The sequence below is a fragment of the Dermochelys coriacea genome, chromosome 13 (assembly GCF_009764565.3).
Source record: "Dermochelys coriacea isolate rDerCor1 chromosome 13, rDerCor1.pri.v4, whole genome shotgun sequence".
Classification (NCBI taxonomy): Eukaryota; Metazoa; Chordata; order Testudines; family Dermochelyidae; genus Dermochelys; species Dermochelys coriacea.
In genome coordinates, this window is record NC_050080.1 from 10,515,909 (window position 1) to 10,543,525 (window position 27,617).

General features: G+C 39.6%; 1 protein-coding gene across 5 annotated transcripts in view; it reads right to left on the bottom strand.

Moving 5' to 3' along the window:
* Window positions 1-832: 832 nt before the first annotated feature.
* PHACTR3 (phosphatase and actin regulator 3) overlaps window positions 833-27,617 on the bottom strand; it is a 148,822-nt gene continuing 122,037 nt past the window's right edge. For 2 of the 5 annotated variants that reach the window (XM_043496094.1, XM_043496093.1), the window contains 5 exons: window positions 16,215-16,270; window positions 11,748-11,809; window positions 10,151-10,291; window positions 6,660-6,736; window positions 1,944-2,615 (listed from right to left, as the gene is read on the bottom strand). In XM_043496094.1, coding sequence (XP_043352029.1) covers window positions 2,600-2,615; window positions 6,660-6,736; window positions 10,151-10,291; window positions 11,748-11,809; window positions 16,215-16,270 — 352 coding nt within the window. In that variant the 3' untranslated portion in view covers window positions 1,944-2,599. Of the gene's footprint in view, window positions 2,616-6,659; window positions 6,737-10,150; window positions 10,292-11,747; window positions 11,810-16,214; window positions 16,271-27,617 lie in introns of all 5 variants that reach the window. The other 3 variants (XM_038370539.2, XM_043496092.1, XM_038370537.2) reach the window with 3 other exon arrangements.

Sequence of the window (27,617 nt, forward strand, 5' to 3'; positions counted from 1 at the left end):
CTTGTCATTTCCACTAGGTGGACCTCCTGATATGAGTCAAAGATTTCTTACCAGCATTATTGAATTATTCAAGAATACGTGAAACTAATGAATATTTTCTTTGATGAATTTGCAAGGTTTTGAAGAATGTATAAAATACATGCTTTTTTTACTTTGCATCTGTATGTTGTAAAAAATAATACAAATATAGGTGCATTTTTTAAAAAAAGCTGCTCTTACTAATGTATCGTTAATATTCCTTTGAGCTTATAATATTTTTCAGAACCATTTTCTTATCAAAGTAGTATTTATTAATGAGGGCTTAGTTGGAAGGTGAATCACTGCTAAACTAATACATTTTGCTCAACTCCAAACTGGTACCTAGATTGCAAGAACTTTGGGGCAGAGATTGTCTTTTTGCTCTGTACAGCACCTAACACGATGAAGTCATGGTCCCTAGGGCTCTGAGGCATGATGATGATACAAATAGTAGTAATAATAATAATCATAATCATAATAATAAAAGTGTACAACCCATGATGCTTGTTTATACTGCAAGGCTCATCTATGTTCGCTATAAAATTAGAAAAAGTATTTCTTACTGAGAGCTGTTTCTTTAGTTGATGTTTTCATTATTTCCCTGTATCACTCCTGAATTTTCATTCATTATATTATGACTGTCAAGTATCAGAACTTGTGTTTGGATTATTCTAATAAAAATGTTAAAATACCAGTTAGCATGATATAGATTTCCATGATGAAGCTACCAAGTTCTAAAATCAGGTAATTAAAGAGACAAATCATTGGATTAAATCATGATGGTTACTCAGGCACTTAGACTTAGACCTGTGTGACCAATATTTATAAGGTTATACAAAATTAAATCTAGCTAGACATTAAGCTGAACTGTTCAGCATGTGCTTAGTCATGCCTTGGACACATGCCCTGCAAAGATCCACAAATGGCTTCTAGCAATGGCTGCAACTAAATATATTATCAGTATCTTCTGTACATTCATAACTCCTATTATTGTGGAGGGAGTACAATATATCATTCTATTTAAATGAGACATTTCACTCTAGTGCTGATCATTGGAGAACCAACAGCAATTAATCCATCCATTAAATGCATTAATTCTGCACACCATCCTGCAGTCATTTATCAGGAGTCTATATCCATAATTCCCTTTACCTTTTATCTGTTTGCTTTTTTGTTTTCATGTCTTCGTTGGGGTTCTTTCTGCTGGCTTGGGATTGACATGTCCTACCCTAAATTTTTTACTCTTTTAAAACTTTTACAAAGGGTAGATCTTGAAACATCTATGGACAAAATTTTGCCTTGTATGCGTATGCACTACTTCTGTTACTGTCACTGAAGAAACAGAAACACAGCTACCTCTCTGATATAAAGAAACAGAATATCTTATGCAACTATCACTCACGTTTTCATCAATATTACCTACTGTTAACATTATCGCTTACATATTTGATTTTTAGCCAAATCCTGTATTTCTTACTTAGGCAAATCTTCTCATTGTTTCTGGATTTTGTTAAACATTGTGGCCTGTCTTGCTTATAGTTTTTCATAATCATTTCTGTTATGGTTTGTTTTTAGTAATTATTTATTAGTAGAAGTATCTTTTTTCCTCATCAGGAAGTTATCAAATCTCACGTATATTTTACTAGAAAAAGAATACAACTATCAATAGTTTGATAGTCAATAAAAGGTATTTAACAGTTTACCTATGTCATGTTTAAATTTGCCAAAGCTTAGTAATTTTTTACTGTAGTGACAGACTACATTTCTTACAAAGGGCCAGATCCTCAGCTGTTGTAGAATTACTCCAGTTGTAAGGATCTGGTCCAATATCTTTCCTCCACAAGGTGGGAAGCCTATTATCTAAATTCCACTGTTCATGGTCTCCCAGACTGTGTGCTGACTTTTTTGGTGCAGGAAATCTGACCCATAATAATTACAAATCCACTCCCCTTCAACCTCACCCGGAAAAAAAGCAATTTAAAAGAAGTGCGCTCGTTTCCTGCAATAAGTAGTCATTTAATTAAAGAACAAAATTAACAGGAATCAAAAATGTTGCAGCTGTGTTTTTGTTAGACATTATATAAAAAAGAAAAAAATTATAATACATTAAATCATTTTGTATAACATGAACGTAAGTGTTTTACAAACTAATTGTGATTAGTTCAAAATGTCTTGTCAACATAATACTGAATAACAGTGCATCATGTCCATTATGTCAGAGGCCCTGGAATGGTAAAACCTGTACATGCACAACATCTCCTTTTCCAAGATATGCTGCAAAACAGTTTAAAACGAGTGTTAAAGGAGAGCAGTAAGTTCCTTCCAGTAGCTTTACTTCATTCGTTTTCAACTGATCCTCCCACCCGACAGGCCATCACTCTTCCGGCATCAAAGAGTGAAGTACGTCCTCTGGTAGCTCCTGTGTGTACGTGCTGCAGAGATTTCACCTGCACAGTCCTTCTCTCACACAAACGTCAGGGTATTGTGAACTGAACTTCAGGGAAAGACCTTTATACATTCCCTGATGTGTGTTCAGCAGCAATATCAAAAGTAAAGACAAATTCTTCTCAGAAGAAAATCTCTATGGCCTGTGAAATCTAGGTTATAAAAAAAAGACACTTTAAAAATCACTTTATAACAGCATTTTTAAATATTAAATATATTATTGCAATAAGAAATAATACTATTTAAAATTGTGTCCATTGTGTTTAATACCATTGAATCACATTTCTAGAGCATCTTTTTCATGAAAGATCCCCAACATGTTCTACGTATAAGGCCAATGTGACTAAAAATATGCCAAGATTCATAGCATTTTACCCCTTTGGTTTTGGTCCTGTGCCACTGAGTGCCTCTAGCCTCTCTACATGCGGGCTTTCTCAACTACAAATTCTCCCTTCCTTGAGTTCTGTTATGTTCTTTTCATCTTTTCTCGTTGACTCCCACTTCCAAATCTCCCCATCACGTATTTGCAATAAGGAGGATGGAAGTGAGGCTGGGAATTGGTGTGGGGGAAATACTAGGGGGCTGAGCTGTGAAGAAAGGGATTCTTCAGTGGTTTAACTTGAAAAAGAAAACAAAAAAAAATTGAACTAATAGGATGTGCCTATCATCACCCTTACCACTTTGCTTGTATGTTAATTTCTTCTTTACTTCAGTCTTTTTCTGTCTGCCTTTTTTTAGAATGTACCCTCCGAAACAATGACTGTGGTGCAGATCTTCAAAGATATTTAGGCATCTAACTGATTTGACTTAAATAGGAGTTAGCTAAATACCTCTGAGGATGTGAGCCAGTCTTCTAGTGTCTTTGCAAAATGCCTGCCACAGTTTGGCTGCTACCATTATCTAAATAGTAATAATAAATAGGCAGAATGTAATTTTGACATGACAATAGTAGCAAAATACCTGACTCATTCCAGCATGTTTGTAGTACATTATTGTGGTTGGAGAACTGAAGTGGCATCTTTAAAAGGGTTTTAATGAGGGTAACAAGCAGTTTACAGTATCAGACTTGATGTTTTCAGCATGATTGAGTTAATTAGAATATCATTTTGGGCCTACCCGTTACATATAAAAATTATGCTAGTAGACGCACAATCTTCTGGGTTCAACAATTACTGTTCAAATCATGATTGGTAAATGCCACACACTTGAATAAACATAGCAAGGATGTGATGGCGATAGTAATTCCACAGCAAGCAATACTTGCTGAAATGCATAGAATTATTTTAAAATCTATCATGAGGAGGTTATTCAAAACCTTTTTATTAATGCCTTTTTAGGAGGTGTGGTAGTAAAATTATATATTTTCATATGTTCTGATACCCTTTGACTTGTGTACCTCAAAAGTACCTAATGGATGTTACACGTGATTGTTTTACCACACCTGTTTGCTGTTTTAACTCCTACAATAATGGCATATGCTTTCTCAAAATGTGAACAAGCTAGAATAGTGGTCACACTGATCCCTCTGTTGATAGCCTATATTTTCAGAAAAGTAAGTGTGTGTGTGTGTGTGTGTGTGTGTGTGTTTGAAAATATGTGCACATTGTGTGTGCATCTGCCATGGTTGCATGGCCAGACACAGTAACTGCATGCAAAAGTCATCCAATTAGCTACCTGAAAAATCATTTGCGGGTATAATTATTTGAGCATGCAAACACAATTGTGCCTGAATTTTTTTAAAGATATGGGCCATAATTTTGTTTGTTGCTAATAATATACCATGATATGCTGTGATCTTGTCAGCTTTCACAAAATAAGCAACATTGAGTTGATATTTTGATGGGCACCTTTTATAAAAAAAAAAAAAAAAACAAAACAAAAAAAAAAAACAAACAACCAGGTAATGCCAGTAGAGGTATTGTTGATATAGTAGGTGACACTCTTTTTCTTTTGAATCTGTACAGAAGAAATACCCTGGGGCATTGGACAGTTATTCTCTTGGATGAAATGTAAAAATAAAGTTCTAAACACTAGTGGCATGATGGCATTAGCTGAAAGTAGTTAGGAATATTTAACCCTGGTGTCCTGGCCACATTTCAAAATGTCATTTTAATCTGCCTAATTAAACTCACCAAGTAGCTTCAATTAAATAAACTATCCTTTGCTGCCAGACCTTAGCTACAGCCTTCCCATTATTGTAGGTATTATTTTGCCAGAAACCAGTGACATAAACCACACGGTTCTGTAATGTCACAAAAACTGACAAATTCCCAGCTCTGTACATGCAGTCTGGAATTATCTAATGTTAATATAAAACTGGGTCAGTTTCATTCTTCAGATGTGTTCCCATTTGAAAGACAATGAGAAGCCAATAGAAATCAAAGGGCAGAATTTGGCCATTACTGTTGCTATTCGTTAAAGTGACTTTCCTCCAATATCGTCTTTGCAGGTAACATTCTGCCTTCTTCTCACTTACTGGACCACTACCTCTTGCCACTTTCCATACTTGTAAATCCCGTTCTTAACCAGATGGTGAGGAGTAGATTTCAGTAGCATCTATCAACAAGTGCCTTGTCTTTTAATTTTTACTTTCTAATTGATATAGATCTGCACATGCATTTAAATTTCAATGTGAATATATTTCAGAGTAGTAGCCGTGTTAGTCTGTATCCGCAAAAAGAAAAGGAGTACTTGTGGTACCTTAGAGACAAACAAATTTATTTGAGCATAAGCTTTTGTGAGCTGCAGCTCATTTCATCAGATGCATTCAGTGGAAAATACAGTGGGGAGATTTATATACATAGAGAACATGAAACAATGAGTGTTACCATACACACTGTAACCAGAGTGATCAGGTAAGCTATTGCCAGCAGGAGCTAGCAGGAGAGCGGGGGGGGACCTTTTGTAGTGATAATCAAGGTGGGCCATTTCTGCAGTTGACAAGAACATCTGAGGAAAAGTGCAGGGGGGGGGGGAAATAAACATGGGGAAATAGTTTTACTTTGTGTAATGACCCATCCACTCCCAGTCTTTATTCAAGCCTAAGTTAATTGTATCCAGTTTGCAAATTAATTCCAATTCAGCAGTCTCTCGCTGGAGTCTGTTTTTGAAGTTTTTTTGTTGTTGAAGAATTGCAACTTTTAGGTCTGTAATCGAGTGACCAAAGAGATTAAAGTGTTCTCCGACTGCTTTTTGAATGTTATAATTCTTGATGTCAGATTTGTCCATTTATTCTTTTACGTAGAGACTGTCCAGTTTGACCAATGTACATGGCAGAGGGGCATTGCTGGCACATGATGGCATATATCACATTGGTAGATGTGCAGGTGAACGAGCCTCTGATAGTGTGGCTGATGTGATTAGGCCCTATGATGATGTCCCCTAGCCATCACCTTCAGCCTCCAACTAAACGACCCATCGCTCTCACAGATCTTGGGAGATAGGCCAGTCCTTGCTTACAGACAGCCCCCTAACCTGAAGCAAATACTCATCAGCAACCACACAACCGAACCACTAAACCAGGAACCTATCCTTGCAACAAAGCCCGTTGCCAGCTAGGTTGCCAGTTCAGGATTATTGTGATGGTGTGTTTTATGATGCTGACTCCCTTCCACTAGTAACTGGACTGAGATCCACTAAACATTTTACACAGGCCACTGAAACTTCTACTTTCTATTGAAAAAGCTGGCAAGACCGTGAGTGCGTGAATAATACTGAAACCTTTTAAGCAGAGCTTTTTCTTTTAAAATGCAGCAGAGTGAATCCTTTGTGTGTTTTGTATTATGTACTATAATACAAACACTTTGTCTTATTGTTCAGCATTGGTTTTACAGCTGAATGATGCGACTGCAAACTTAAATACTCTTTGCCTATTCATCTGCCTTAAATCACAGGTCAGGTTCTCTGTACAATACATCCTGCATTCCTTCTTCAGGGATGGCCTTTTAAATCATAGGTACAAACAATGCATTTTGAGGGCTGGGGGTTTGGGGAGGGAGTTGCTTGTCAACAGATGGTAATCTCACAGCAAATATACTCTGAGATGAAGCAGAAGCACTTTTATTTTTTTCCCCCAAGGTAAAGCTTTTTCTGCAGATTTCAGAGCCGGGCAGGAACAATATATTCTGCAGATTCAGGGCTCAAAAAAATTGATACTGCAGGTAAAGGAAAAATGAACAAATATCTGGATGACTGACCTTGTCAAATGCTTGCTTGATGCATGTACCTCCATTTCATTACTTTTGTATTCATTTAGCTCTTTACGGATTGCTGCCTAGGAATTGAAAATGGAAGCAAGGTTAAAAAAATCATTTTGCATTTCTAAACTTTTTTTTTTAAATAAGCAAATAAGAGCCCTTAAAAAATAATCAAAACAGCAAATTCCATGTAAAGAGTATAGTAGGCTACAAAGAAAGGACATGTGGCCAGCCAATATTGAGGAGAGCTAATATTTAGCTTCTCTCCATGTGTACTGGTCCCTGTCATTTAAAGACATTGACATAAATACTATCATTAGAAGCAGTCCTGAGAGGAACATAAAATCATAATGCTCGCTCCCCAACACTTACTGACATTCTGGTTAAGTTAGTGAGCAGAAGCAGAGGTTCTTCCTCTGGCAACTGGACAGTTGAAATGTGGAGAATTTCAGTACTGGCCCATTTCAAAATAAAAATCAGACCGCATTGTCACAATATGCAAATAATGGACCAAACGTTAGTCATTTACATGTGTGGTGTTGCACAATCATATGTGAGGGGAAAATTTTCCCTCTTGATACATTACACACCATAAAATCCAAAGCAGCTATAAATTGATTTGTTCCCTTTCCCAAATGACTACTGTTACTGGCCTGGATCGGACTGGAGTGCTTTTGTAAATTCGTACATACTATTACCATGTAATTTAGCTACCTAAACTTGTGAATCTTTAATACACAGGCATGTGTCAAATCAGAGATGTGGTTTATTGGAAGAAATAAAAATGTAGGGGAAAGCAATATAATTTTTGCCCAGAAATAAATGGATTTTTTCAGCCCCTGAGATGTGAATGCAAGTTTGTCAAGTGAATGAGAGAGCTAAAAGTTTAATTGTATGCTTACTTTAAAAATTAATAGCTCACAGGACATGACAAAGGGTTGCTTGAAAGGGTCAGACAATGACTCTCATGTTTCACACCAGATTAAGAACAAGTGTGAGTGGGTGCAACATTACTGATTTCTACGGAGATGCAGCATTTACACCATGATTCAGTTTGGCTTAATGATTGACACAAAATCCACTCTTGAATTCAATGGGCTGCAGTATACATCTAAGGGTGAAATCCAGCTTAAATTCTTATTACTCTCAGCTCCAATTTCAGATAGTACCTTGTAGAATAATTGTGTGTGGAGGGGATGTAACCCAATGAGCGGGAGTTCTTTTAGAAAGCAAATATGTCATATATATCTTGATAAGTGTCTTTAGCAAAAGCACAACAAAACACAACAGCCTTTGGATCTGCTCCCACTTTAAAAACGCTACACACTCACACACACACAGAGGTTTCAGAGTAGCAGCCGTGTTAGTCTGAATTTGCAAAAAGAAAAGGAGTACTTGTGGCACCTTAGAGACTAACAAATTTATTTGAGCATAAGCTTTTGTGAGCTACAGCTCACTTCATCGGATGCATAACATAGAGATGTTAGTCTCTAAGGTGCCACAAGTACTCCTTTTCTTTTTACACACACACACACATACACTCTCTCTCTCTCTCTCTCTGGTATGAGATCCCTTCAGCTTCAAATCTATACGACTAGCAAACTCCTAGACCTGGATGTTGATTATCCCAAACTACCAATAAAACTTCTGCTTTACAGCATTGATTTATCACATGATACCTTGCAAAATAATACTCCCTAGAAGCACTTTTAAATGAAGTCAGGAAGACAACTAAGACAAAATGGCAAATAAAAATAAATCCTAAATTAGGTTAGAGTTCTCTAATACCATTTATTACACTATTCCTATATTTTCTACCTTCCTGTTGGGAAACTCTTCAGCACATGTGGGAGTGAGAAAGGCATGTCTGATTTCCATAGCCCAGCATCAAGCAGTGAGCAATCCAGTCCTATATTTGCCATTGTATCCAATAATTAGCTCAACGTCCCCAGTTGTTCTCCCAGCCTCCTGCAATCTTGAGTCAAAACTTTAAGGCCTGATCTATGCTGGGGGGAGGGGGAATCGATCTAAGTTAAGCAACTTCAGCTACGTGAATAATGTAGCTGAAATCGATGTACTTAGATCTACTCACCGTGGTGTCTTTGCTGTGGTAGGTCGATTGCTGACGCTCCCCTGTCAACTCTGCCTGCGCTTCTTGCTCTGGTAGAGTACCAGAGTCGACGGGAGAGCACTCGGCAGTCGATTTATCGTGTTTTCACTAGATGCGATAAATCGACCCCTGCTGGATCGATCGCTCTGGAGGTAAGTGTAGACATGCTCTACATCCTTATTCAACAACCATTCTAGCTTGATTCATCGCAAGCCATTTCCTTACTACCCAGCCACTTAAGTATAAAGTCTAGGATCATTTCATACTGTAAATCAAATATATGAGAGAAACAAGGTGGGTGATGATATCTTTTATGGGCCTAACTTCTTTTCGTGGAAGGGAAAAGCTTTTGAGCTTCACAGAGCTTGTCCTTTTCACCAACAGAAGTTGGGCCAATAAAAGATATTACCTTACCCACCTTTTCTTTCATATCCTGGGACCAACAGGGCCACAGCAACACGGCAAAAAAAATCAAATATATGGTAAGCACGTAATAAAGTGAAAATGTGTGTACTCTAGATTGGCCACTTTCAGGGCTAGTGAAAAAGTGCTTTCTTTGGGAGTTCATCGGTAGAGAATAAAGTAGTGATGTGTACATATTTGTAACAAAGATTTTGTACTGAGTAACTTTTTGGGATAAAGTTTGGTCCTAGATTTCTCGTACACTATAGAAATGAGTGGTAAAGATCTATGATAGATTGTGTAGTGTACTGCACTCCATACTTTTTCTAATAACTTTTTTGTTTGTTTATTTTAAAAGCCTTTTCACTATTTAAACATATGTTTTACATCCTGTGGTCAGTGTGGCTTCTGTTTGCTGAAAATGCAGGAACATTTAAAGTACTTAAATCTGCATCAGCTATTAGTACCTCATTGTCAACTGTCTTTAGAGCGTATTCTGTGTGTGTGTGTGTGTGTGTGTGTGTGTGTGTGTGTATATATATATATATATATATATATATATATATATATATATATAACCTCAGAGTACAAAATTTGGCTCATGGGGAGTACTGAGTGTCACTTTCACAAAGAGAAAAGGAGTACTTGTGGCACCTTAGAGACTAACAAATTTATTAGAGCATAAGCTTTCGTGAGCTACAGCTCACTTCATCGGATGCATTCCGAAAGCTTATGCTCTAATAAATTTGTTAGTCTCTAAGGTGCCACAAGTACTCCTTTTCTTTTTGCGAATACAGACTAACACGGCTGCTACTCTGAAACTTTCACAAAGAGCAACCACTTACTCCAAGTTGTATTTCCTTAGAATATCAAGACTTGTTTAGTAATACCACTGTTTACATGACCTGATGTACTACTTACAATAAAGTAAACAAAAAGACAGTAGTCATCTTAATTATAGTTTTAAGTATGTCTGTACCTTATCGGCTGCTGATAGTCTTGTCCATGGTTTGTCTGCTCGTCTGTCGTAGTCCTGTGCTTTTGCCACCTCTACATAATCGCTGAATCGAATTAAAATTTTTCTGTCTCTTAGTTCATCGACTGTAGGTCTCTGATTGAGCTATATCAATAAGTTTTGTAAAGAAGCATATCAATATGAATAGGAAATAAAATTGAGACATACATTCAACAGCACAAAAATAGAATCACATGCATTTTTATTCCCCATCTTTATTTTGTGTATTGTATATTTGTGTGTGTGTGTGTGTGTGTGTGTGTGTGTATGTATATATATATATATATATATATATATATATAAACTGAAAATATTTGAAATTGATTAATTCATCTTAAATGCACAGAAACATTGACATATAGAGCCAGATTCTGATCTCATTTACATGGGTAATGCCATCATTCCAGATTCACAGTGTTACAGCTGGATTCAGAATCTGTCCTACAGTCAGTGAGCAAAACTTATCTATGATTAGAAACATTAGGATAGTTTTTGTAAAGGAAAATAATTTTAATATTATGCTATCTTTAGTCTTTCTATAAAGGCATTTTTCGATTAACTAGACTTCGCTCTCCATGTGCCTTTATCTCAAGGAGCTACAGAAACACTTCTGAGTATTATTGTTATAACAGTAATAATAGGGTAAATGGAGCTGAGGGCTAGTGTACAGTGGCTTTATAATGGAACATCTTGTCACACACAGCTTTATAAAGCTGAACTTGCAATATATTTCAAATAACCACAATGAATTACAATGTAAGGGCTCAATCTTGCAAAATTCCCATAACTTTGTCTGAGTAAGGGTTTCAGGATTGGGCCCAGTGTAAGAACTACAGACCCAAGGCTTAGCAAACTGTTATCATAATGTGCCTTTGAATATTGCATTGTGTTACCATTGACTCCCACGGGGACTTCTGCAAACAGAGCAATGACAGGATCAGGCCTAGAATCTGATAGACCTTAAAATGAAAAGGTCTGCAATGAGAAATTTCAGGCAGGAATGCACATGGTGCTCAGCAAGGAGTCAGCTTACTCTGTGATTCTCACTGCTACAAACAGTGGAAAGGAACTGCTTTCCTAGCAATATAGTTGCAAAATATGCAGTATGAGGCAAATGATCTCAAATGAGCTGATTTTAGGTTCTTATGTAAATTTTCCATTAGCCTCTCAAATACAGTGGTGCCATTTAAAGAGCCAACATTTGTGGATAATTACCAAAGATATTCGCAAAAAGAAAAGGAGTACTTGTGGCACCTTAGAGACCAACAAATTTATTAGTCTCTAAGGTGCCACAAGTACTCCTTTTCTTTTTGCGAATACAGACTAACACGGCTGCTACTCTGAAACCTACCAAAGATATTGTAGTTTATTTTCTGTTCTAGTTATTAAATACAACTATTTCACATATCGTGTATACATGTTGATTTTTTAATGGTGTCCACCACGGCTGTTTGTCTTTTATATGATTTAAAAAATTTAGATACTGTTTTTATTCTGGGCTCTTTGTTATTAGTTTGTGCTAAGCTCTTTAAATTTCACTGAAAACATTTCAAGATTTTACCTTTCTTGTCAGCCTCTGCTTGATTTCCCTTCTTTCCTCCTGCTCTGTTTGATCATTTCTTTCTGCAGAAAATATAAAAAAAAGAGATGACTTTCCTCATGTAGGAAGATCAGCTGTTTCTAATACATCCAGGCAATAAAAGTTAAAATATGGAGAAGTGTGGTACAGTTTCTTAGTCCTTCTGAATTGCTAGCTCAGTCCTTACTATGCCTGCTTGGGGCATTGCCAGAATACACAGCTACCTTTCAATGAGGACACAGAAGTACCTATGCCAATGTCAGTTTTTCCTGTGACATAACCTCCAGTTACAATAAGCTTTCATAAACTTAAAGCAGCCAGTCCAATTCTTCAGCTAGATAAACATTTAGAGGGAAAAGCAATACCTTTAAAATTATGAATGATAGTTTGTTATGCCATGTCTTTGTTAGAGTCCTGTCATACTTGCATTAATATGCTGGAATATTTCCCTGTACGTACTTCAGGGAAAGCATGTACCTCGTGAGCTTATGCTCTCAGGCTTCATATTTAGTTGGTCATGTTGCTACAATATTCAGCCTTGACTTACACGCTATCCTTTCCCCTCTACTATTCAAGATATGCCAATTGTGTTAGAGCCTCTTTATACTCACAGGTTTTCCTATGTGATATTCTGTTCTATGCTAAGCCAGTTTGCTTTTGTGTGTTCTATTAACAGTCAAGCCACGATAACTCCTACATACTGGATCTAAATATAGACTTGAGTCCTGTAGCGTTGTGTGAAATATATCCGTTGCCTTAGGATACCACTTAATGGATTTTCTATTTCTAGTGTTATCTGTTACTAAATTTAGACTCAAGTCCATGACCTAAACAATGCTAGAGACCTAGGGAAAAGATGTTTAACCATTCAGTGAGCCTAGAGATCAGTGGTTTTCAACCTTTTTTCATTTGCTAAGAAAATTTGTAGGAGATGCAGACTCCTCTGGAAATCTTACACATGGTCTGCAGACCCCCAGGGGTCTGTGGACCACAGGTTGAAAACCACTGCTACAGATAACAGTGTTCTCATAGTCTGTCAGTTAAGCAAAAGCTATTTTGGAAATTTTTTCTTGCCCCTCCCCTTTTTCTGTTTACATTGAAATACAGAAACATGGATCTATTTAAAGAAGCATTGTAGCAATATATGTGCAACTAGGTAAAGAAACAATGTAAATCAGAGAACTTAAAATCACCCAGTACTCTATAGTGGTGTTGTATATAACTTTAAAGTAGAGTACATGAGACTGCTGCTCTGGCAGTGTTTCAGAAGCATCAGTGAGATGACCAAAGATTTAGGTGGCAATTGTCTGCGGAGGAGACAAGGAGGAAATATGAAAAAATTGGGAAAATTAGCTTTAAAAAAATTGAACACACTATGCAATGGCAAGATGCCCCCAGAAAGTAACTAACATGCCTAATTCAATATTTATTAACCCCTTTTTGACTAGACCTTTATGGTTGTATTTTCACTTTTAAAAAAAGGCTCTTCTACATCCACCTAAATGTCCATTGGAATATAGTCATGATGCATTCTACATGGGAACTGGGTGGTTTTCTAAGATGGGAACACGAATATGCCTATCCGGTCAGAAGATTGCTTTTTGTCATTTTGAAATGCTAAGCGCACATCATGGTCTGTATCGATAATGGCACATCTAGATTTAGGTAAAGTTAAACTCGTTTTGCTTAACATTTGTGGAAGTATGAAAAGCAATTCATCAGGAAGCAAATGCAAGATCTTGGTAAACTTTACCTGTCTGAGGGAAGGAAATGTCAGCAGGGATATTACAGAATGCAAACACTACTACAGAGAAGAACTAGAGAGGTTTTCACAGCAACCTCACATTGCCTATATTTGGATCCAAATGGCTGGCTTTAACACCACACATCTCAATGGAGTAATAGTCCCATTATACAGTGTCACATGCAGTAGTGTAACTCACACCCTTGCTCTGTATGAGTTATGCAGGGAATTCTAAACTATGCATGACGCAGGAATCACCAGTGTTAAGAATGAAGCAGGGATTGTACAATCTGATGTAAGAGGAGCTGCCTCTTTGAATATGAATATCAATGGCTTGCTCTCAGAATATAATAGAAAACCCATCTGAACTCCTGGGACTGATTTTTTGGTTTTAACACAGTTACTGTGGCAGTCATGCCCTGTACTGAACAAGCAGTGTTTTTCTATATTTAAAGATATAGGAATAAATAAAATCAATAAGATTATAAGTAAGTGTTGGGGGGGTTTTAAGTACCTCTCTTATCCCAGAGTCGCCTCCATGAGGGAGAGTAAAAAAAAAATTATTTCTCTTCATCTCATGAATACTTTAAAAAAATAACCTCATAATAGCACTTACAACTCATGAGGTCACATTGATTTCAATGGGGGTATTAATATAATCATGGTTTGGCAAGATCAGATCCAATCATGCTTTCATTAAAGTCATTGGTAAAAGTGTCCGTATCTCTCTCTCACTAACTTGAAGACTGACTTTTCAACAGCTGCAGTCACCCTTCTTTTTCACACGTTCTAAGGTCCCTGCTAGCTCAGTGATGACCTGGGGTTCTTTGCAATGTAGCTGACATTTATATGTAATGAAAAAGGTAACCTAAGTAGAATTGTGCAGCTTCTGATACAAGATGAACCATGTGCAAACCCAGAGTAACTGCACTGAAGCTGACAGAGTTACTCCAGATTTATGCGCAGTAAATCTAACCCAGTATGTTTAGCTGGCATGGAGGACATATCTTTAATTCTGCTTCGTCTTCTGTTCTGCTTTAGCTCCCTCTGTAAACTCATTATATGAATGTAACACAATGTTTTTTTAATATTAAAGCTGGTCAGTTTAACCTAGATTAAGGATGTAGCCAGTGTACACCAGAAAGTAACAAACATGAAGGACCAGATTCTCGGAGGAGCTCAGCTTGGATTAAGACCAGAGAATGAAGGGAGCAGGTTTTCAATGGAAGACGCAGAGTGTTCCGCTCTTTTGCAAATCTGGCAATAATCGTGTTATGTGTTGTTTGTAATTTGAATATGTGTAAATGAATCTGCGTATGCATTGAGTGGGTAATTCATTTACATGTCACAAGAACTATTTACAAAGGAAATGGTTTGATGTACTTCAATAACTGAACCAACTGAAGATGACCAAGGAGTCCCCTTCAGTTCCCTCTGTCTCCAAATCCTAATCACTTCAATGAGAGCAACATCAGCCCCTCTTGTATAAACTGATAAGAAAGAAAAAGCAGCATGAAATCCAAATCCTCCCAAATGAAGGTGACACTGTGATCTATGCAGCCATGCTGCTGTTTTCCTCTTTGTTCGTATAATTTGCCTAGATATTTCTAGTTTTCTCCTTCAGGAGAAAAATTGGGATGCACTATTTAACTTTCTAAACTTCCTAAATCTAAACCATTCTGAAAAACTAATGTTCCCCATGTTCACAGGGACTTCTTTCTTCAGTTTAAGCAAGACAATGAATCTGTCAAACACCTGAACAAATCATCAGGTTAGAACATCAGGCTCAGCCTTGTGACATGAAATTATGACTAAAGTAGGAAATTATTTAGGCAATTTTCTGTACTAGTGAAATACAACCTCTAAATGCTTAGATCTGATTTAAAAGCCAAAGACAGCATTGCTTTCATAGAATGCAAACATGTATTCCATTAAGTCGTTCAAGCTTGTTTGAACAAGTAATTGGTTATTTTTCACATTTAATGTCTTTTACATTTCTGGTGCTAAGATACACTCTGCTGCATTCATGGTGTATTATACTTTTCCTTAAAGCAGCGGAACTCCACCTTTTCCATTCAGATTACCCATGTGACAACAGAAACAATTTTCAGGATTCCCCTGTTCTCATCATTTTGGGGATTCCCCAGCCATCTAAAGGAAGTTCAGCAAATGTTTCCAGCAGCTCAGATAACGGTAAAATGTAAGGATTTTGATACCCGTGCACTGTCTCAGCTTGCTGTCTTTAATTCATTTTCCTTTTAAATTAGAAAGGTCAGGAATGGATCTGATGCAATTTATTTGCTAGGAAAGTCACTGTTCTCCAAGGATGCCTGTGTGTTTCACTTTGGCATTGATGGATTTTAATTGACAGTGTGTCCTGACTCTCTATGTAAAATGATAATCGAGGTGATTGCTAAACTGAGTCAAACCAAGATCATGCTTTCTTCCTCATGCAGCCATAACGGCAGGAATTATTTGAAAATCTAGATTTGTATCATTCCTTTTTTCAGCATTAAGTGGTATTCCTTCAGACAAGTACACATATTAGACATCAGCACACACCTCAGTGAAAATTCCATTGGTTACAAATCGATTCCCAGAGGGAGGGCATGAACTTGACTACAACGGAGAAATGGCTCTGAGAAATGGATTCAGTAGTTTCAAAACTCACATACAATATGCTATAATTTTTTTTAAGTACTCACGTTTAAGTATATTCCTTCTTTCGAGCTCCTCGACAGCAGGTCTTTGGCTCAGGCGCCTGCGGAAAAACACCAAAATCACATTTTGTACCATGTCTGTTCTTGCAAAAGTCTGTACTGTGCTGAGTGCAGGTGTTGGGGTTTTCCTCAGAAAACCATCTCCGGTCAGTGAACGAAGGATATTTAGTCCTTTTATTCTTCCCGGATGCCAGCAGTGCAGGTGGAAGTTTTCCTCTAGTTTGCTCTGCTATCAATGTAATCCTTCCCTGACATATACATTCTTTTCATCCTATTTTCCAAACCAAGTCAGCCGAAAATAGTACCCCACTACAGTTAAATTCATTCTCGAGGCGGTATTTATCCGGAGAATCAAATGGGGTTCTTAGAAATCTTCTGCAGCAATTACTGCCTCCACTCATGTAGCAATGGATGCCCTTTTTCTAGCATCAACAATGATACATCCTGAAAAAACATAGCCTTGCTAGAAATAAAGCCTCTCTATGCAGGGTGGTTTCCTGGTTGCGGATACGACAGAGCAGTCCACTAGCTTTACTAGTCCCTGGTGAATAAAATTCATGTGCTGCTCACAGCTTCCTGCTGTCTGAACCAAGTGAGTGTCTTATGCAGTTTCACCTCCCCTTTCAGTAGTGCTGCCTCAGGATTGAGTCTTCAAATCATATGATCAGTGCCAGAGCGATTTTATCTTGCATACCAAATGAGACTTCCCCAAGAGATGCTGCTAATATCTGCAGAGAATCTCAGGTATTTGAACACCCACACACAAGCATTTATAGTTCCTGCATTTGCTAGCTTTCAAACAATAATCCAGCCAACAGAGATATAAAAGGGTTTCTACTGATTTCTGGCAATATTAAGGATCCTCGCTTCCTGTCTGAAATAGAAGTTACACTGTAGGAGTCTGGAGGTTCCAAAGACAATGTGATTGACAGCAACGGGCTAACCCGGAGACTCACAGATACCATGAGAGTGATTCTAGTATCACTGTAAATAAAGAGCAGAATTCTAAAATGATCTTATAACATTGCACTGTGTCAAATACAAAAGAGAACAGACACTAAAATGACGAATTAAAGTCTCTGATGCTAGGTTTCCCTCCAGCATTTGTCACCTGATCAAATTCACTACAGAAATCAGTTCCTTGGATTTGCCTGGCAGCATCAGGATTCAAGCACAAAATGAACCCTGGCCACCTTCATGAACGCACCTTTCCTTTTTGTTTATTAATCCCCCTAAAACCAATGACAGAGCCAAATCTACTCTCAGTATCACTGGTGTAAATGTGGAGCAACTCCACTGAGCTCAGTATAGCTACTCCTGGTTTACACCAATGTAAATGGTAGCAAGATATGGCCCCCTGAGCTTTAGTACAACCCCTGTCCCCAGCTCCAGCCATTCTTCCTTCTACCACCTTCCTGTCTCCCCCAAGGATTTTTTGTGGGTGTCTGGATTTCTCCTTAGACTTAATGGAGCACATCCTATACCTCAGCTTAATTCTACTGAAGTGAATGGAGCTATGCAGAAATGCACCAGTTGAGAATGTGGCCACGTGTTTTTAATTCATATTGTCCCTCCTCGCCTCCCTCCCCCTGCATCCCATCTCTGTATATCTCAGCACTGATATAATTCCCTGAGGATGTTTTGTTTCAAAGAGATTAACATGCTCTTCACAATCCAGATCAGGGAAGAGTGACTTACTCTGTGAGTTTATCTGTAAATCAAAGGGCCGCCAGACCTGCTGTTCACATGCCTCTCTATCAAACCATTTTTAATTACACCATGTCCATGTGATGTTTATAGATTCTCCTAGGAACTGTACATTAGATTCTGAAGGACCTTTAAACTAGAGGATTAAAAAAATCTAACCAAGAATATCAAAACAATTAAAGCAGTGTTCTGAGTGCTTATGAATATTGATGATTTGTATATTTATGTGTTATGGTAATCCCTGACATTTTAAAATCCACCCTCTGTTTTTCTGCACCCACAAATAAAACCTGTAAATCTCTCACTGAAAAAAAAAATCATTGGTGAAAGAGTCAAGTCTCCATTGACAATCAGACAATTGAAACCAGTTTTCTTCAAAACACTGGTGCCTAAAGTCACTAGCACATGATGCAGGACCAAATTTTCACAGCTGTGTGTACACACACCATAGCTGCATATGTAATTACAGAAACTACACATGGTAAATACACATGGACATAACCAGAGAGGCAGCTAACAAGCCCTTTATACAGTAGTGACAACCTCAAATATTCAGTCAGGCCTTCCTCCCCCCACCCCCACAAAATCATGAAATTGGCTTAAAATATGCCTTTTAAAAATATTTTTATTTGCCTTCTTGGTTTTGAACCTTTAGAGTGCACTTGGACCAAATTTGCAAGCTTTTCTCCACAGCCACGAGTGCTACAAACTCACTTGTTCTTAAAACAAAAGGTGAAAGTCTCACAAAATGACATGATTCCAGAAGCTGGGGCTTTAAGAAAAAAACCTTATATCCAGACCCTTATAATAACATCGTGAGAGATGTTAACGTTATTGATGTGCGAGTACCCTGGTGTAATTCCATGCAGCTGTTATAGGTACTGCTCAGGTGGGCTATGTATCTTTATTTGTCCTCCATCACTGTGGTATGTGAGCACTTCCATGGTTTCTGAACATACAGTAGAATGTAAAGGCCTCTTTCACTACAGCTGCACTCACACTCATATGGGAGAAGCACAATCAGCCATCAAAGGTTAATGGATCCAGCTGCTGCCCACCCTTTGCTCTGTTTGGAAAGGAGAGAAGGCAGATGTGGGTAGCCTAGTCAGGGAGAACAGGGCATCTTTGTATCTCCAAATATAGAAGTCCTCTTCAGAAAGGTGGAGTGATTGAAGAGAGAGAGAGAAAGTGAAAGAGAAAGGCTTTCTTGGCTGAGAGGTTTTCTGAACTGCTTTCTGATGCGTGTTGCAGGCTGCTCTGTAGCAGTCTGTGTCTGTGAGTACTAGGACTTGGTCCCTTTTCTCTTTACTGAAATGTTTCACTAGGCCTTCTGCAGGAGGGGACTTTTCTGCTTTGAAACACAAAGTTGGGGGTGAGCGGAGAACTTCCTGACTCGGCATATGTCCTGGGTCTCCTGCACAGCACTTGGCCATTCCCAGGGCCGAGAAACTGCAGTAGCTTTCTCACTACCGAGGACTACGTTCACCTCAGCTGTGTAAGTCCAGCCTGTCCCAGGGGAATCCCCAGAAGTTTCCCCTGAGTACTCTGTAGGCCCTTACCAAATCAGCTAATCTTTCAGCCATGCTGGCCATGCTCCCAATCCAGCCAGCAGCACCCCATTTCCCCAAAGGAGGGGTTGCAGCTATCTTTCACCTCTGCGGCCTCCCCTTGGCAAGACTGCCCCTGCCTGAGACCTTCTGTCTTGTTTCACCTCAGTGGGATTAAGAGTAAACAAGGGACAACTGTGGTTCTGAACTCCAGGCACCTCCGCTGTCAGTGACTTGGCATGGTGTGTAGAGAGCTGAGGATGCGCCTTGGTCAGAGCAGTGTGTTTCTGTTTTAATGGTGTATTTTAGCTGTCTCTAGGGTTAACAACCCATCCAGGATTGTCCTGGAGTCGCAAGGAATTAAAGATTAATCTTTAATTCAAGATTGTCATGTGACGAAATCTCCAGGAATTTGTCCAACCAAAGTTGGCAACCCTAGGTCTGTGTTTGAACCTGTTAACATCTCTGCTGGGGAGAATTCCACTTCAGGCTCTGTAAGCAAGGAGCCATCCCTTCCCTACTTGGTAGTCCATGCTGAGAATTCAATAGCACTCTTTTTCCCCCCAGCCTTTTTTAAAAAAAAACAAAAAAACCTTCCCATTTTCCCTGATCTCTGTGAGATCCCCGAAAAGAGATCAGCTTGAACCTCAGGACAGCAGCATTACTGCCTTAGACTCTCTCCCTGTGCAAGGTACTCAAGTGTAACTTGGCAAGAGAAATGACTTCTCTTGGGGATTTGGGGGTTTTTTTCACTCCCTCTTAGAGGGAGCAGGTTATGGAGCAGATGCTGTCAAAGATGAGGAGTTGTTACAGGAAACAGTAAAATCCTCTGTATGCTTTAACATCTCCAGCAGTTTAAAGGCTAAAAGCAGATTTCAGGCCACAGCTGGGGAGCCCTTGCTTTGTAATTTTGGAGGACAAGATGGATGATAACTAAGTCGAAGCTGACAAAGAGGCTGAAACTGAGCAGCTAGTGGACTCAGCCAGACTAACTGTACAGTCTCTGCAAGCTCTCCCTGAAAGGGTGAAAAGCCATATTTTAAGAGCTCAATTGATTGATTTGTAAAGGATGGAAGAACTGCTGTCCTTATTAATACAATTTTTCACATTGATTAGTTAAGTTTAGACACCTACCTCTTTCTGGCCACCAGAATGAGCATCCAATCTGGGCCCATCATATACTGTAAATGCACTGAAATCTTAGTTTCAGTATTTTGAATTATGCAGGGACTGACGCCTCTCTTTGCTCTAGGTACCGTACATAGCAAGCCATTTCTGATGTATAGGTAGCTTTCATGAAAGCTGTCATAAACTTGCAGGCAAGTAACATCTATTGAGCCTCACCCTGGGCTGGTGTAAAATGGTGTAGTCTCATTGAAGTGCTTATGGTGATGCTCACCATCTGACGATCTAGCTCAGAGAGTCAAATTCTTTCCTGACATACACCGATGAGCATCTTAAGGGCTGTCACAAAATGACATGATTCCAGAAGCTGGGGCTTTAAGAAAAAAAAACATATATCCAGACCCTTATAATAACATCGTGAGAGATGTTAACATTATTGATGTGTGAGTACCCTGGTGTAATTCCATGCAGCTGTTATATGTACTGCTCAGGGTCACCAGTGTGAGCGAGGCGGCGTTCAGCCCATGTACTTTATTTTAGCAAAATGCAGCTAGCATATGAAACACTGAGCAGAATGTGCAAGGCTCTAGTGGTATTTCCTTGTAAATCACATGTGAACACCATAGCAAATCTGGCTGGGCATCTGTAGGTAATTAACTCCCGTTTAATAAAGGCCAAATAATATAATCCAAAATGCAAGCACTTCACGTTACTCTTTCACCCCCCATTATGAGAAAACTATGATTTTTCCGAAGCTCAGAAGAGGTTACAAAATTCACTTTGCCCCATGCCAGGTTAATGTGAACCATCAAAACCCAGATTTTCTTCTGCTATTTACCAAAATCCAGTTTTAATGCTGAGGGCCACATTTTCATAAAAACGAAGCAAAATTGCACTAGCCAACAGTAAGTTAATTGCATAGGCAAATGTTTGTACCCACCCGTGGCCAAGTCCTTTGCTTACTCTCAGACGTATTTCCACTGATGTCAGTGGGGCTGTGCATGTGAGCAAGGGGACCATGATTGGTGCCAAACGTGTTATTACAAATTGGCCTGCAGAACGACCCACTCTGTGTGGGCCAATGCGCACTAGCACTGTGCAAGTATAATTCAGGTGCTAAATAGAGAAGGTGACGCTTCCCAACTGAAATTCTTTTAATTGAAAAATGCAGACTTGCAACATTTTATGAATTTGTGTTGATTTCACCAAATTGTTTGGTTGGAGGGGGGAAGCCTTAAACTCAAAAAGGGGGAAAAATTCATTTTCAAAACAAAATGTGTTTTAATATTTTTAATTCAAAACAACTTTTGTCTTGAAATTTACTTCAGTTTTATTTTTTAATTAGAAATTCAAATGAAACAAATGTTTAGTTTGACCCAAAAGAATTTTTTTCCACTGTTCATTTAGTTGAAAAAATTTTTTCTTTTTTTTTTTTTGAGCAGCCAGTGAACTAAACAAATCAGTCAATCATACAGCTCTTGTGCTAAGTTATGAGAATTTGGAGGTGGCTCTGGACTGTTTTCCCCTTAATGTGCACATGTGAATCCTGTAAGCTTCCTAGAAGCCCCTTGCTGACGGTGAGAGGGAAACGCTGATTCTCTCTTGTCTGTTCTGTTTCTCTTGATGCACGGGTGAAGGCATCAGCCATGCAAGACCAGGCTGCCTCTTTTTACCATATTTTACCATAATTACCATAGCTCCTACTTACTTAGAATCATAGAATCATAGAATCATAGAATATCAGGGTTGGAAGGGACCCCAGAAGGTCATCTAGTCCAACCCCCTGCTCAAAGCAGGACCAAGTCCCAGTTAAATCATCCCAGCTAGGGCTTTGTCAAGCCTGACCTTAAAAACCTCTAAGGAAGGAGATTCTACCACCTCCCTAGGTAACGCATTCCAGTGTTTCACCACCCTCTTAGTGAAAAAGTTTTCCTAATATCCAATCTAAACCTTCCCCATTGCAACTTGAGACCATTACTCCTCGTTCTGTCATCTGCTACCATTGAGAACAGTCTAGAGCCATCCTCTTTGAAACCCCCTTTCAGGTAGTTGAAAGCAGCTATCAAATCCCCCCTCATTCTTCTCTTCTGCAGACTAAACAATCCCAGCTCCCTCAGCCTCTCCTCATAAGTCATGTGCTCTAGACCCCTAATCATTTTCGTTGCCCTTCGTTGTACTCTTTCCAATTTATCCACATCCTTCCTGTAGTGTGGGGCCCAAAACTGGACACAGTACTCCAGATGAGGCCTCACCAGTGTCGAATAGAGGGGAACGATCACGTCCCTCGATCTGCTCGCTATGCCCCTACTTATACAACCCAAAATGCCATTGGCCTTCTTGGCAACAAGGGCACACTGCTGACTCATATCCAGCTTCTCGTCCACTGTCACCCCTAGGTCCTTTTCCGCAGAACTGCTGCCGAGCCATTCGGTCCCTAGTCTGTAGCGGTGCATTGGATTCTTCCATCCTAAGTGCAGGACCCTGCATTTATCCTTATTGAACCTCATTAGATTTCTTTTGGCCCAATCCTCCAATTTGTCTAGGTCCTTCTGTATCCTATCCCTCCCCTCCAGCGTATCTACCACTCCTCCCAGTTTGGTATCATCCGCAAATTTGCTGAGAGTGCAATCCACACCATCCTCCAGATCATTTATGAAGATATTGAACAAAACGGGCCCCAGGACCGACCCCTGGGGCACTCCACTTGACACCGGCTGCCAACTAGACATGGAGCCATTGATCACATTGATCACTTGGCCAGTGAGAGCTGACCTGGTAGAGCTGTCACTGCCATTTACCACGAGATTCCCAGTTTGAGTCCCAGCTAAGGTAATGTGCAGGAATCACAGGACAAACACACACGTACAATCACTGGATCCAGCTTGCAGGGGAAATCACTAATTGACTGTCTCCTCTAGTGCCAGGTCACATGTTGGTCAGTTCAGCAATACACGCGTAGGTGCATGTGTGTCTCAATCAATAGGTCAATACTTACTCCACACACACCGATTGTCTCTTCACATTTCAGTTCAGGGAATTAACCTGTGGATTCTCTATCAAAGTGAATGACCTTGTGCTGCTACAGATCAATCAGACAGAGTGATAAACATCCAGAGCACTCCAGGGATTTGCTGGTTATTTTTAATCTACTTTCAGGCAGGAGTTATGAGAGAGTGGAGCCAGTGTGTTTCAGACCGGGGTGGAAATTGCCTTGTGCACTTTCCTTTGTGCTCCCTCAATGGAGTTCTTCACAGGATCTGCACCATCCATCTGCAGGATATGTATCCTGGCTAGGATCTTTGGACACTTGATTATGACATGATCTGGGGCGTAGCAGCTGCATGTGCAGAAGGCATGTTAAAGTGTGGGCCACATCCTCATCTGGCATAAATAGGCAGAGCTCAGTTGAAACCAATGGTGCGACAGTGATTTACACCAGCTGAGGAGCTGGCCTTTTGTTCCTAAGTCACTGTAACAAACGGAGCTGTTGAAAGCTGCTGCTGCGGTTGTTGGAGACAGGCAAAGCCTGAACACAGCCCTGGCAGCCCCCACATTTTTGGTTTTGCAAAGTTTGGTGTAAAAACATCTGTTGTTCCATGTCATCTGATTTCTCACCTGCACTCTGAGTTTGTTTTTGCAACATTTCAATTGAGAAATTTGCATGATATAGCCAGATCTTTCCTAGAAATGGACTGACGTCTGATTTTTACTGAATTGTGGAAAATACAATTTTGAATCTTCCCCCCTCCCCCCGTTTCTTACAAATATGCCCCTGTAGCTGGGAATCTGAAAGAAAAAGACATTTGCACAGCTGTTTGTGTGTCGAGTGTGTGCATGTGCGAATGTCATCCAGGAGTAGGAGCTAGAGTTTAAGGGAAGCTAGCAAAGTTGAGACCCCCTTTGCAAGAAACACATTGGACATCATGACACCCATGTCAGCTGTTTCATCTGGGGATAGGTCTTCCTCACCTGCATGAGGCAAACAGGAAATCAGTATTTCTTAAGTACAAGGATCTAACAATAATAATTGCTCTTGCAAGGATTTTCTGAAGATTTTAAAAGTTACCCTAATATCTATGCTTCCATAAAGACCATGGAGCCAAATTCTGCATTCATTTACACCAATGTAAACTGAGAGTGAACGCCACTGATTTAATTGCACTTACTCTAGATTCTCAATGAGAGACGACTCTGGCTTTGCATGAGCAACCTGTGTCAAACAATCATGTATTTTTTTGGTGGTATGATAAGTGTTGTAAAGTGGATTTCTCGGTGGGGTTAAGGGGGGCTCATTTGGGTGTGTCAATGATTCCACCCTTGTGTAAAATTCTTATTTTGTGCTGGGGAAAAAAAACCCATGTGCTAGAATGTATAGAAAAGTGAAGTGTGAGTTCAGTATGTCAACATAAAGCATCAGAGGGCTGTTGCACATGTCTCACAGGAGCCAACACTGAACATCAGGAGGAAATGCCTGAATCTTAAATGGGCATCTCTATTAGAACATCAAGCACAACTCAACAAGAAGTTTATTTTCATCCTTTCTATTAGTAGCTGTAAAGAGGGTGCATGTCAGGCCTTTGAGTCATCTATGTATTTCACTGCGACAGGCGCTGAAGTACTGTTTTCAATGTACAATTATGGGTAGTAGTAAATGTTTGGTGGGAGTTGCTTGCCTGTTAGTAGAAGCCAGTATGCAAAATTAGAAGGTGGGCACCAAAGACATGAGCTTGTTTTTCCCTGGGTAATCTAGGAGCATGTATAAAGTGATGTGTGGGTAACACATCTTGTTGTTGGAAAAAGCTAGACAACTACTGCTGTTCTGTGACAACACAGGAGGCTAAAGAGCAGAAGGAAGAGGGTGACTGGTACTGTATGTTCTGCCATGTAGCTTTAGTCATCTAACAGTTGTGACTGCAGATTGAATTAACTGGGCTATATTTTTAAAGCACATGGCATACTGTGGCTATGTGGTGGGTGTGGGTCCTGGCAGAAACATGAAACATGTAAATCAGGGTATTTGGAAAGAGAAGACTTTAAATGTGGCCACTGCTAGTCTGTTTGCTTGTCCAAACAGAGTAAGTTATGCAAACGGCTTAAAAGCACGGGCGTGGTTGGGGGAGGAGGGCGTTGCTGCCTCGAACTGCAAGTCTCCAGCAGGAATTGCCCCCATCCCACATATGGCCCCATTGGCCTAACTGATGCTGCCTCCCAAATATAGAAGTCACGCTATGCCTATGCTTAAAAGTGGCACTTGATTAATAGTCCATGTATAACAAAATTAGTAAAGGGACTAGAAAAACTGCACAGGCAGATTAAATGCATTTTGATTTTGAAAGAATTGGGCAGGGGGCAGGTTTTTTTTGTTTTTTAAAGTATGCAACTGTTCATGCAAAACCTGAGCCTAATTTGCACTTGTAGTGCAATTTAGACGTGTGTGCACAGATAAACATAATTACTCCCTTGATGTGCAATTTCTGATTGTTATTGCAATCATGGTAACTGTGGGCCAGAACCTCAGCCTCGGGTCACTCCTTTTTTTTTTTTTTTTTTTGCTGCTCCAACAGTGTACCAGAATTTAACACTGCCCTAATGAGAGAACTCCAGAGACACCAATCTTATACCACCTACTGTACCACACTTCCACATAGGGGACATTCCCTAGAGGGGTTTTGCCATGAATGCATTGTGCTACTATGATCCTGAAATGGAGGTGTAACAGCTAGTGAGTTGTTACACTATCATAAACTAGAACAACATTATGGCCCAGCACCAGGATAAGGGGAGCCAGGAAAGTAGTTCGGAGCCACCTTTGCCTCCCCAGCTGCAGTTGTGTTGAAGATGAGGTTGGTGTAACTGAGCCGTGAGCCCTACATGCCTAACTCTAAAAAAAAAAAAAAAAAAAAAAAAAAAATCTGGCCTTTGGCTACTTTACTAAATAAAAGTATTTTGAAAATACGTCGTGCTAACAGCACTATGCAACTCTTGCATAATGTAGGGCTGTAACATATGGTAGGTTTCAAATTGGACATTATACTGTATCATGGGCCATGTCATACCTACTATTTTCAGAGCAAAGGAGCCATTGTGGTGTTACCAATCTATATCTCATAAATCCAATCCATCAAACCCTTGTACAAATGCCATATGACTAACATAAATTATAGATCTTTTTGTCCCATTTAGGACACCATCCCAAATTCTGTCCTGACTCCCCAAGGCTGTAAATCAGCGTGGTGTTTGGCCCAATGTATGCATTTGATTATGTGCCCATCCCACTCCCCCCACCACTGAGTTACAGTTCACCACCACTATGATCCCAATCACATAGAAGCCCCACAGGATGGTGCTCAGATACTATAAATGGGTGCAGAATAAAAACCCTAGCTAGATATCTGCCATCCACACATTGCAACCCATCCTCCATGAATGACTGATAGAGTCCTTAGGCTGGTCTGTTGTTGCACTGTATTATATAAAGATATGCTGTGGGGGGCTGAAATACACAGTTGGAGCACCACTGTCTAATTAGGTGGGAGGATTCAGATGGAGAATGCTACAAGCTAATCACGGTTTTCTCCCATGTGAAAACCCTAGAGTACTTGACCACTGAGATCAGAGTTCCCTAGATCTGTCAGAAGGGAAGGTGGCTCAGAGCAGCTGAGCAACGGCTCTCTCTCCTACCTCTGCACTCCAAGGGCCCAATCCAAAGCCCATGGAAATCTTCCCATTGACTTGGTTGGGCTTGGCTCATGCCTCCACATGTGCAGTCCCCCAAATGTTCAGTCTTTGCCAGCCTTGGGAAGAGAGAATCCAAAGTCTCCTGTGTGGTACAATAACATTCTGCAGCTAGGGTGCCGAGGCAGCTGTGACCTGATTTGTCTGATCCAGTCTTGCTCTCATCCCTATTGTTGTGCAGTTAGTGGGATATTTTCATCTGCAAAGCAGAAGCATGAAGCAATACTAAGGAGGGTTGTATATAGCATCCCTGGGTAATAGTTTCCAGAAAGGG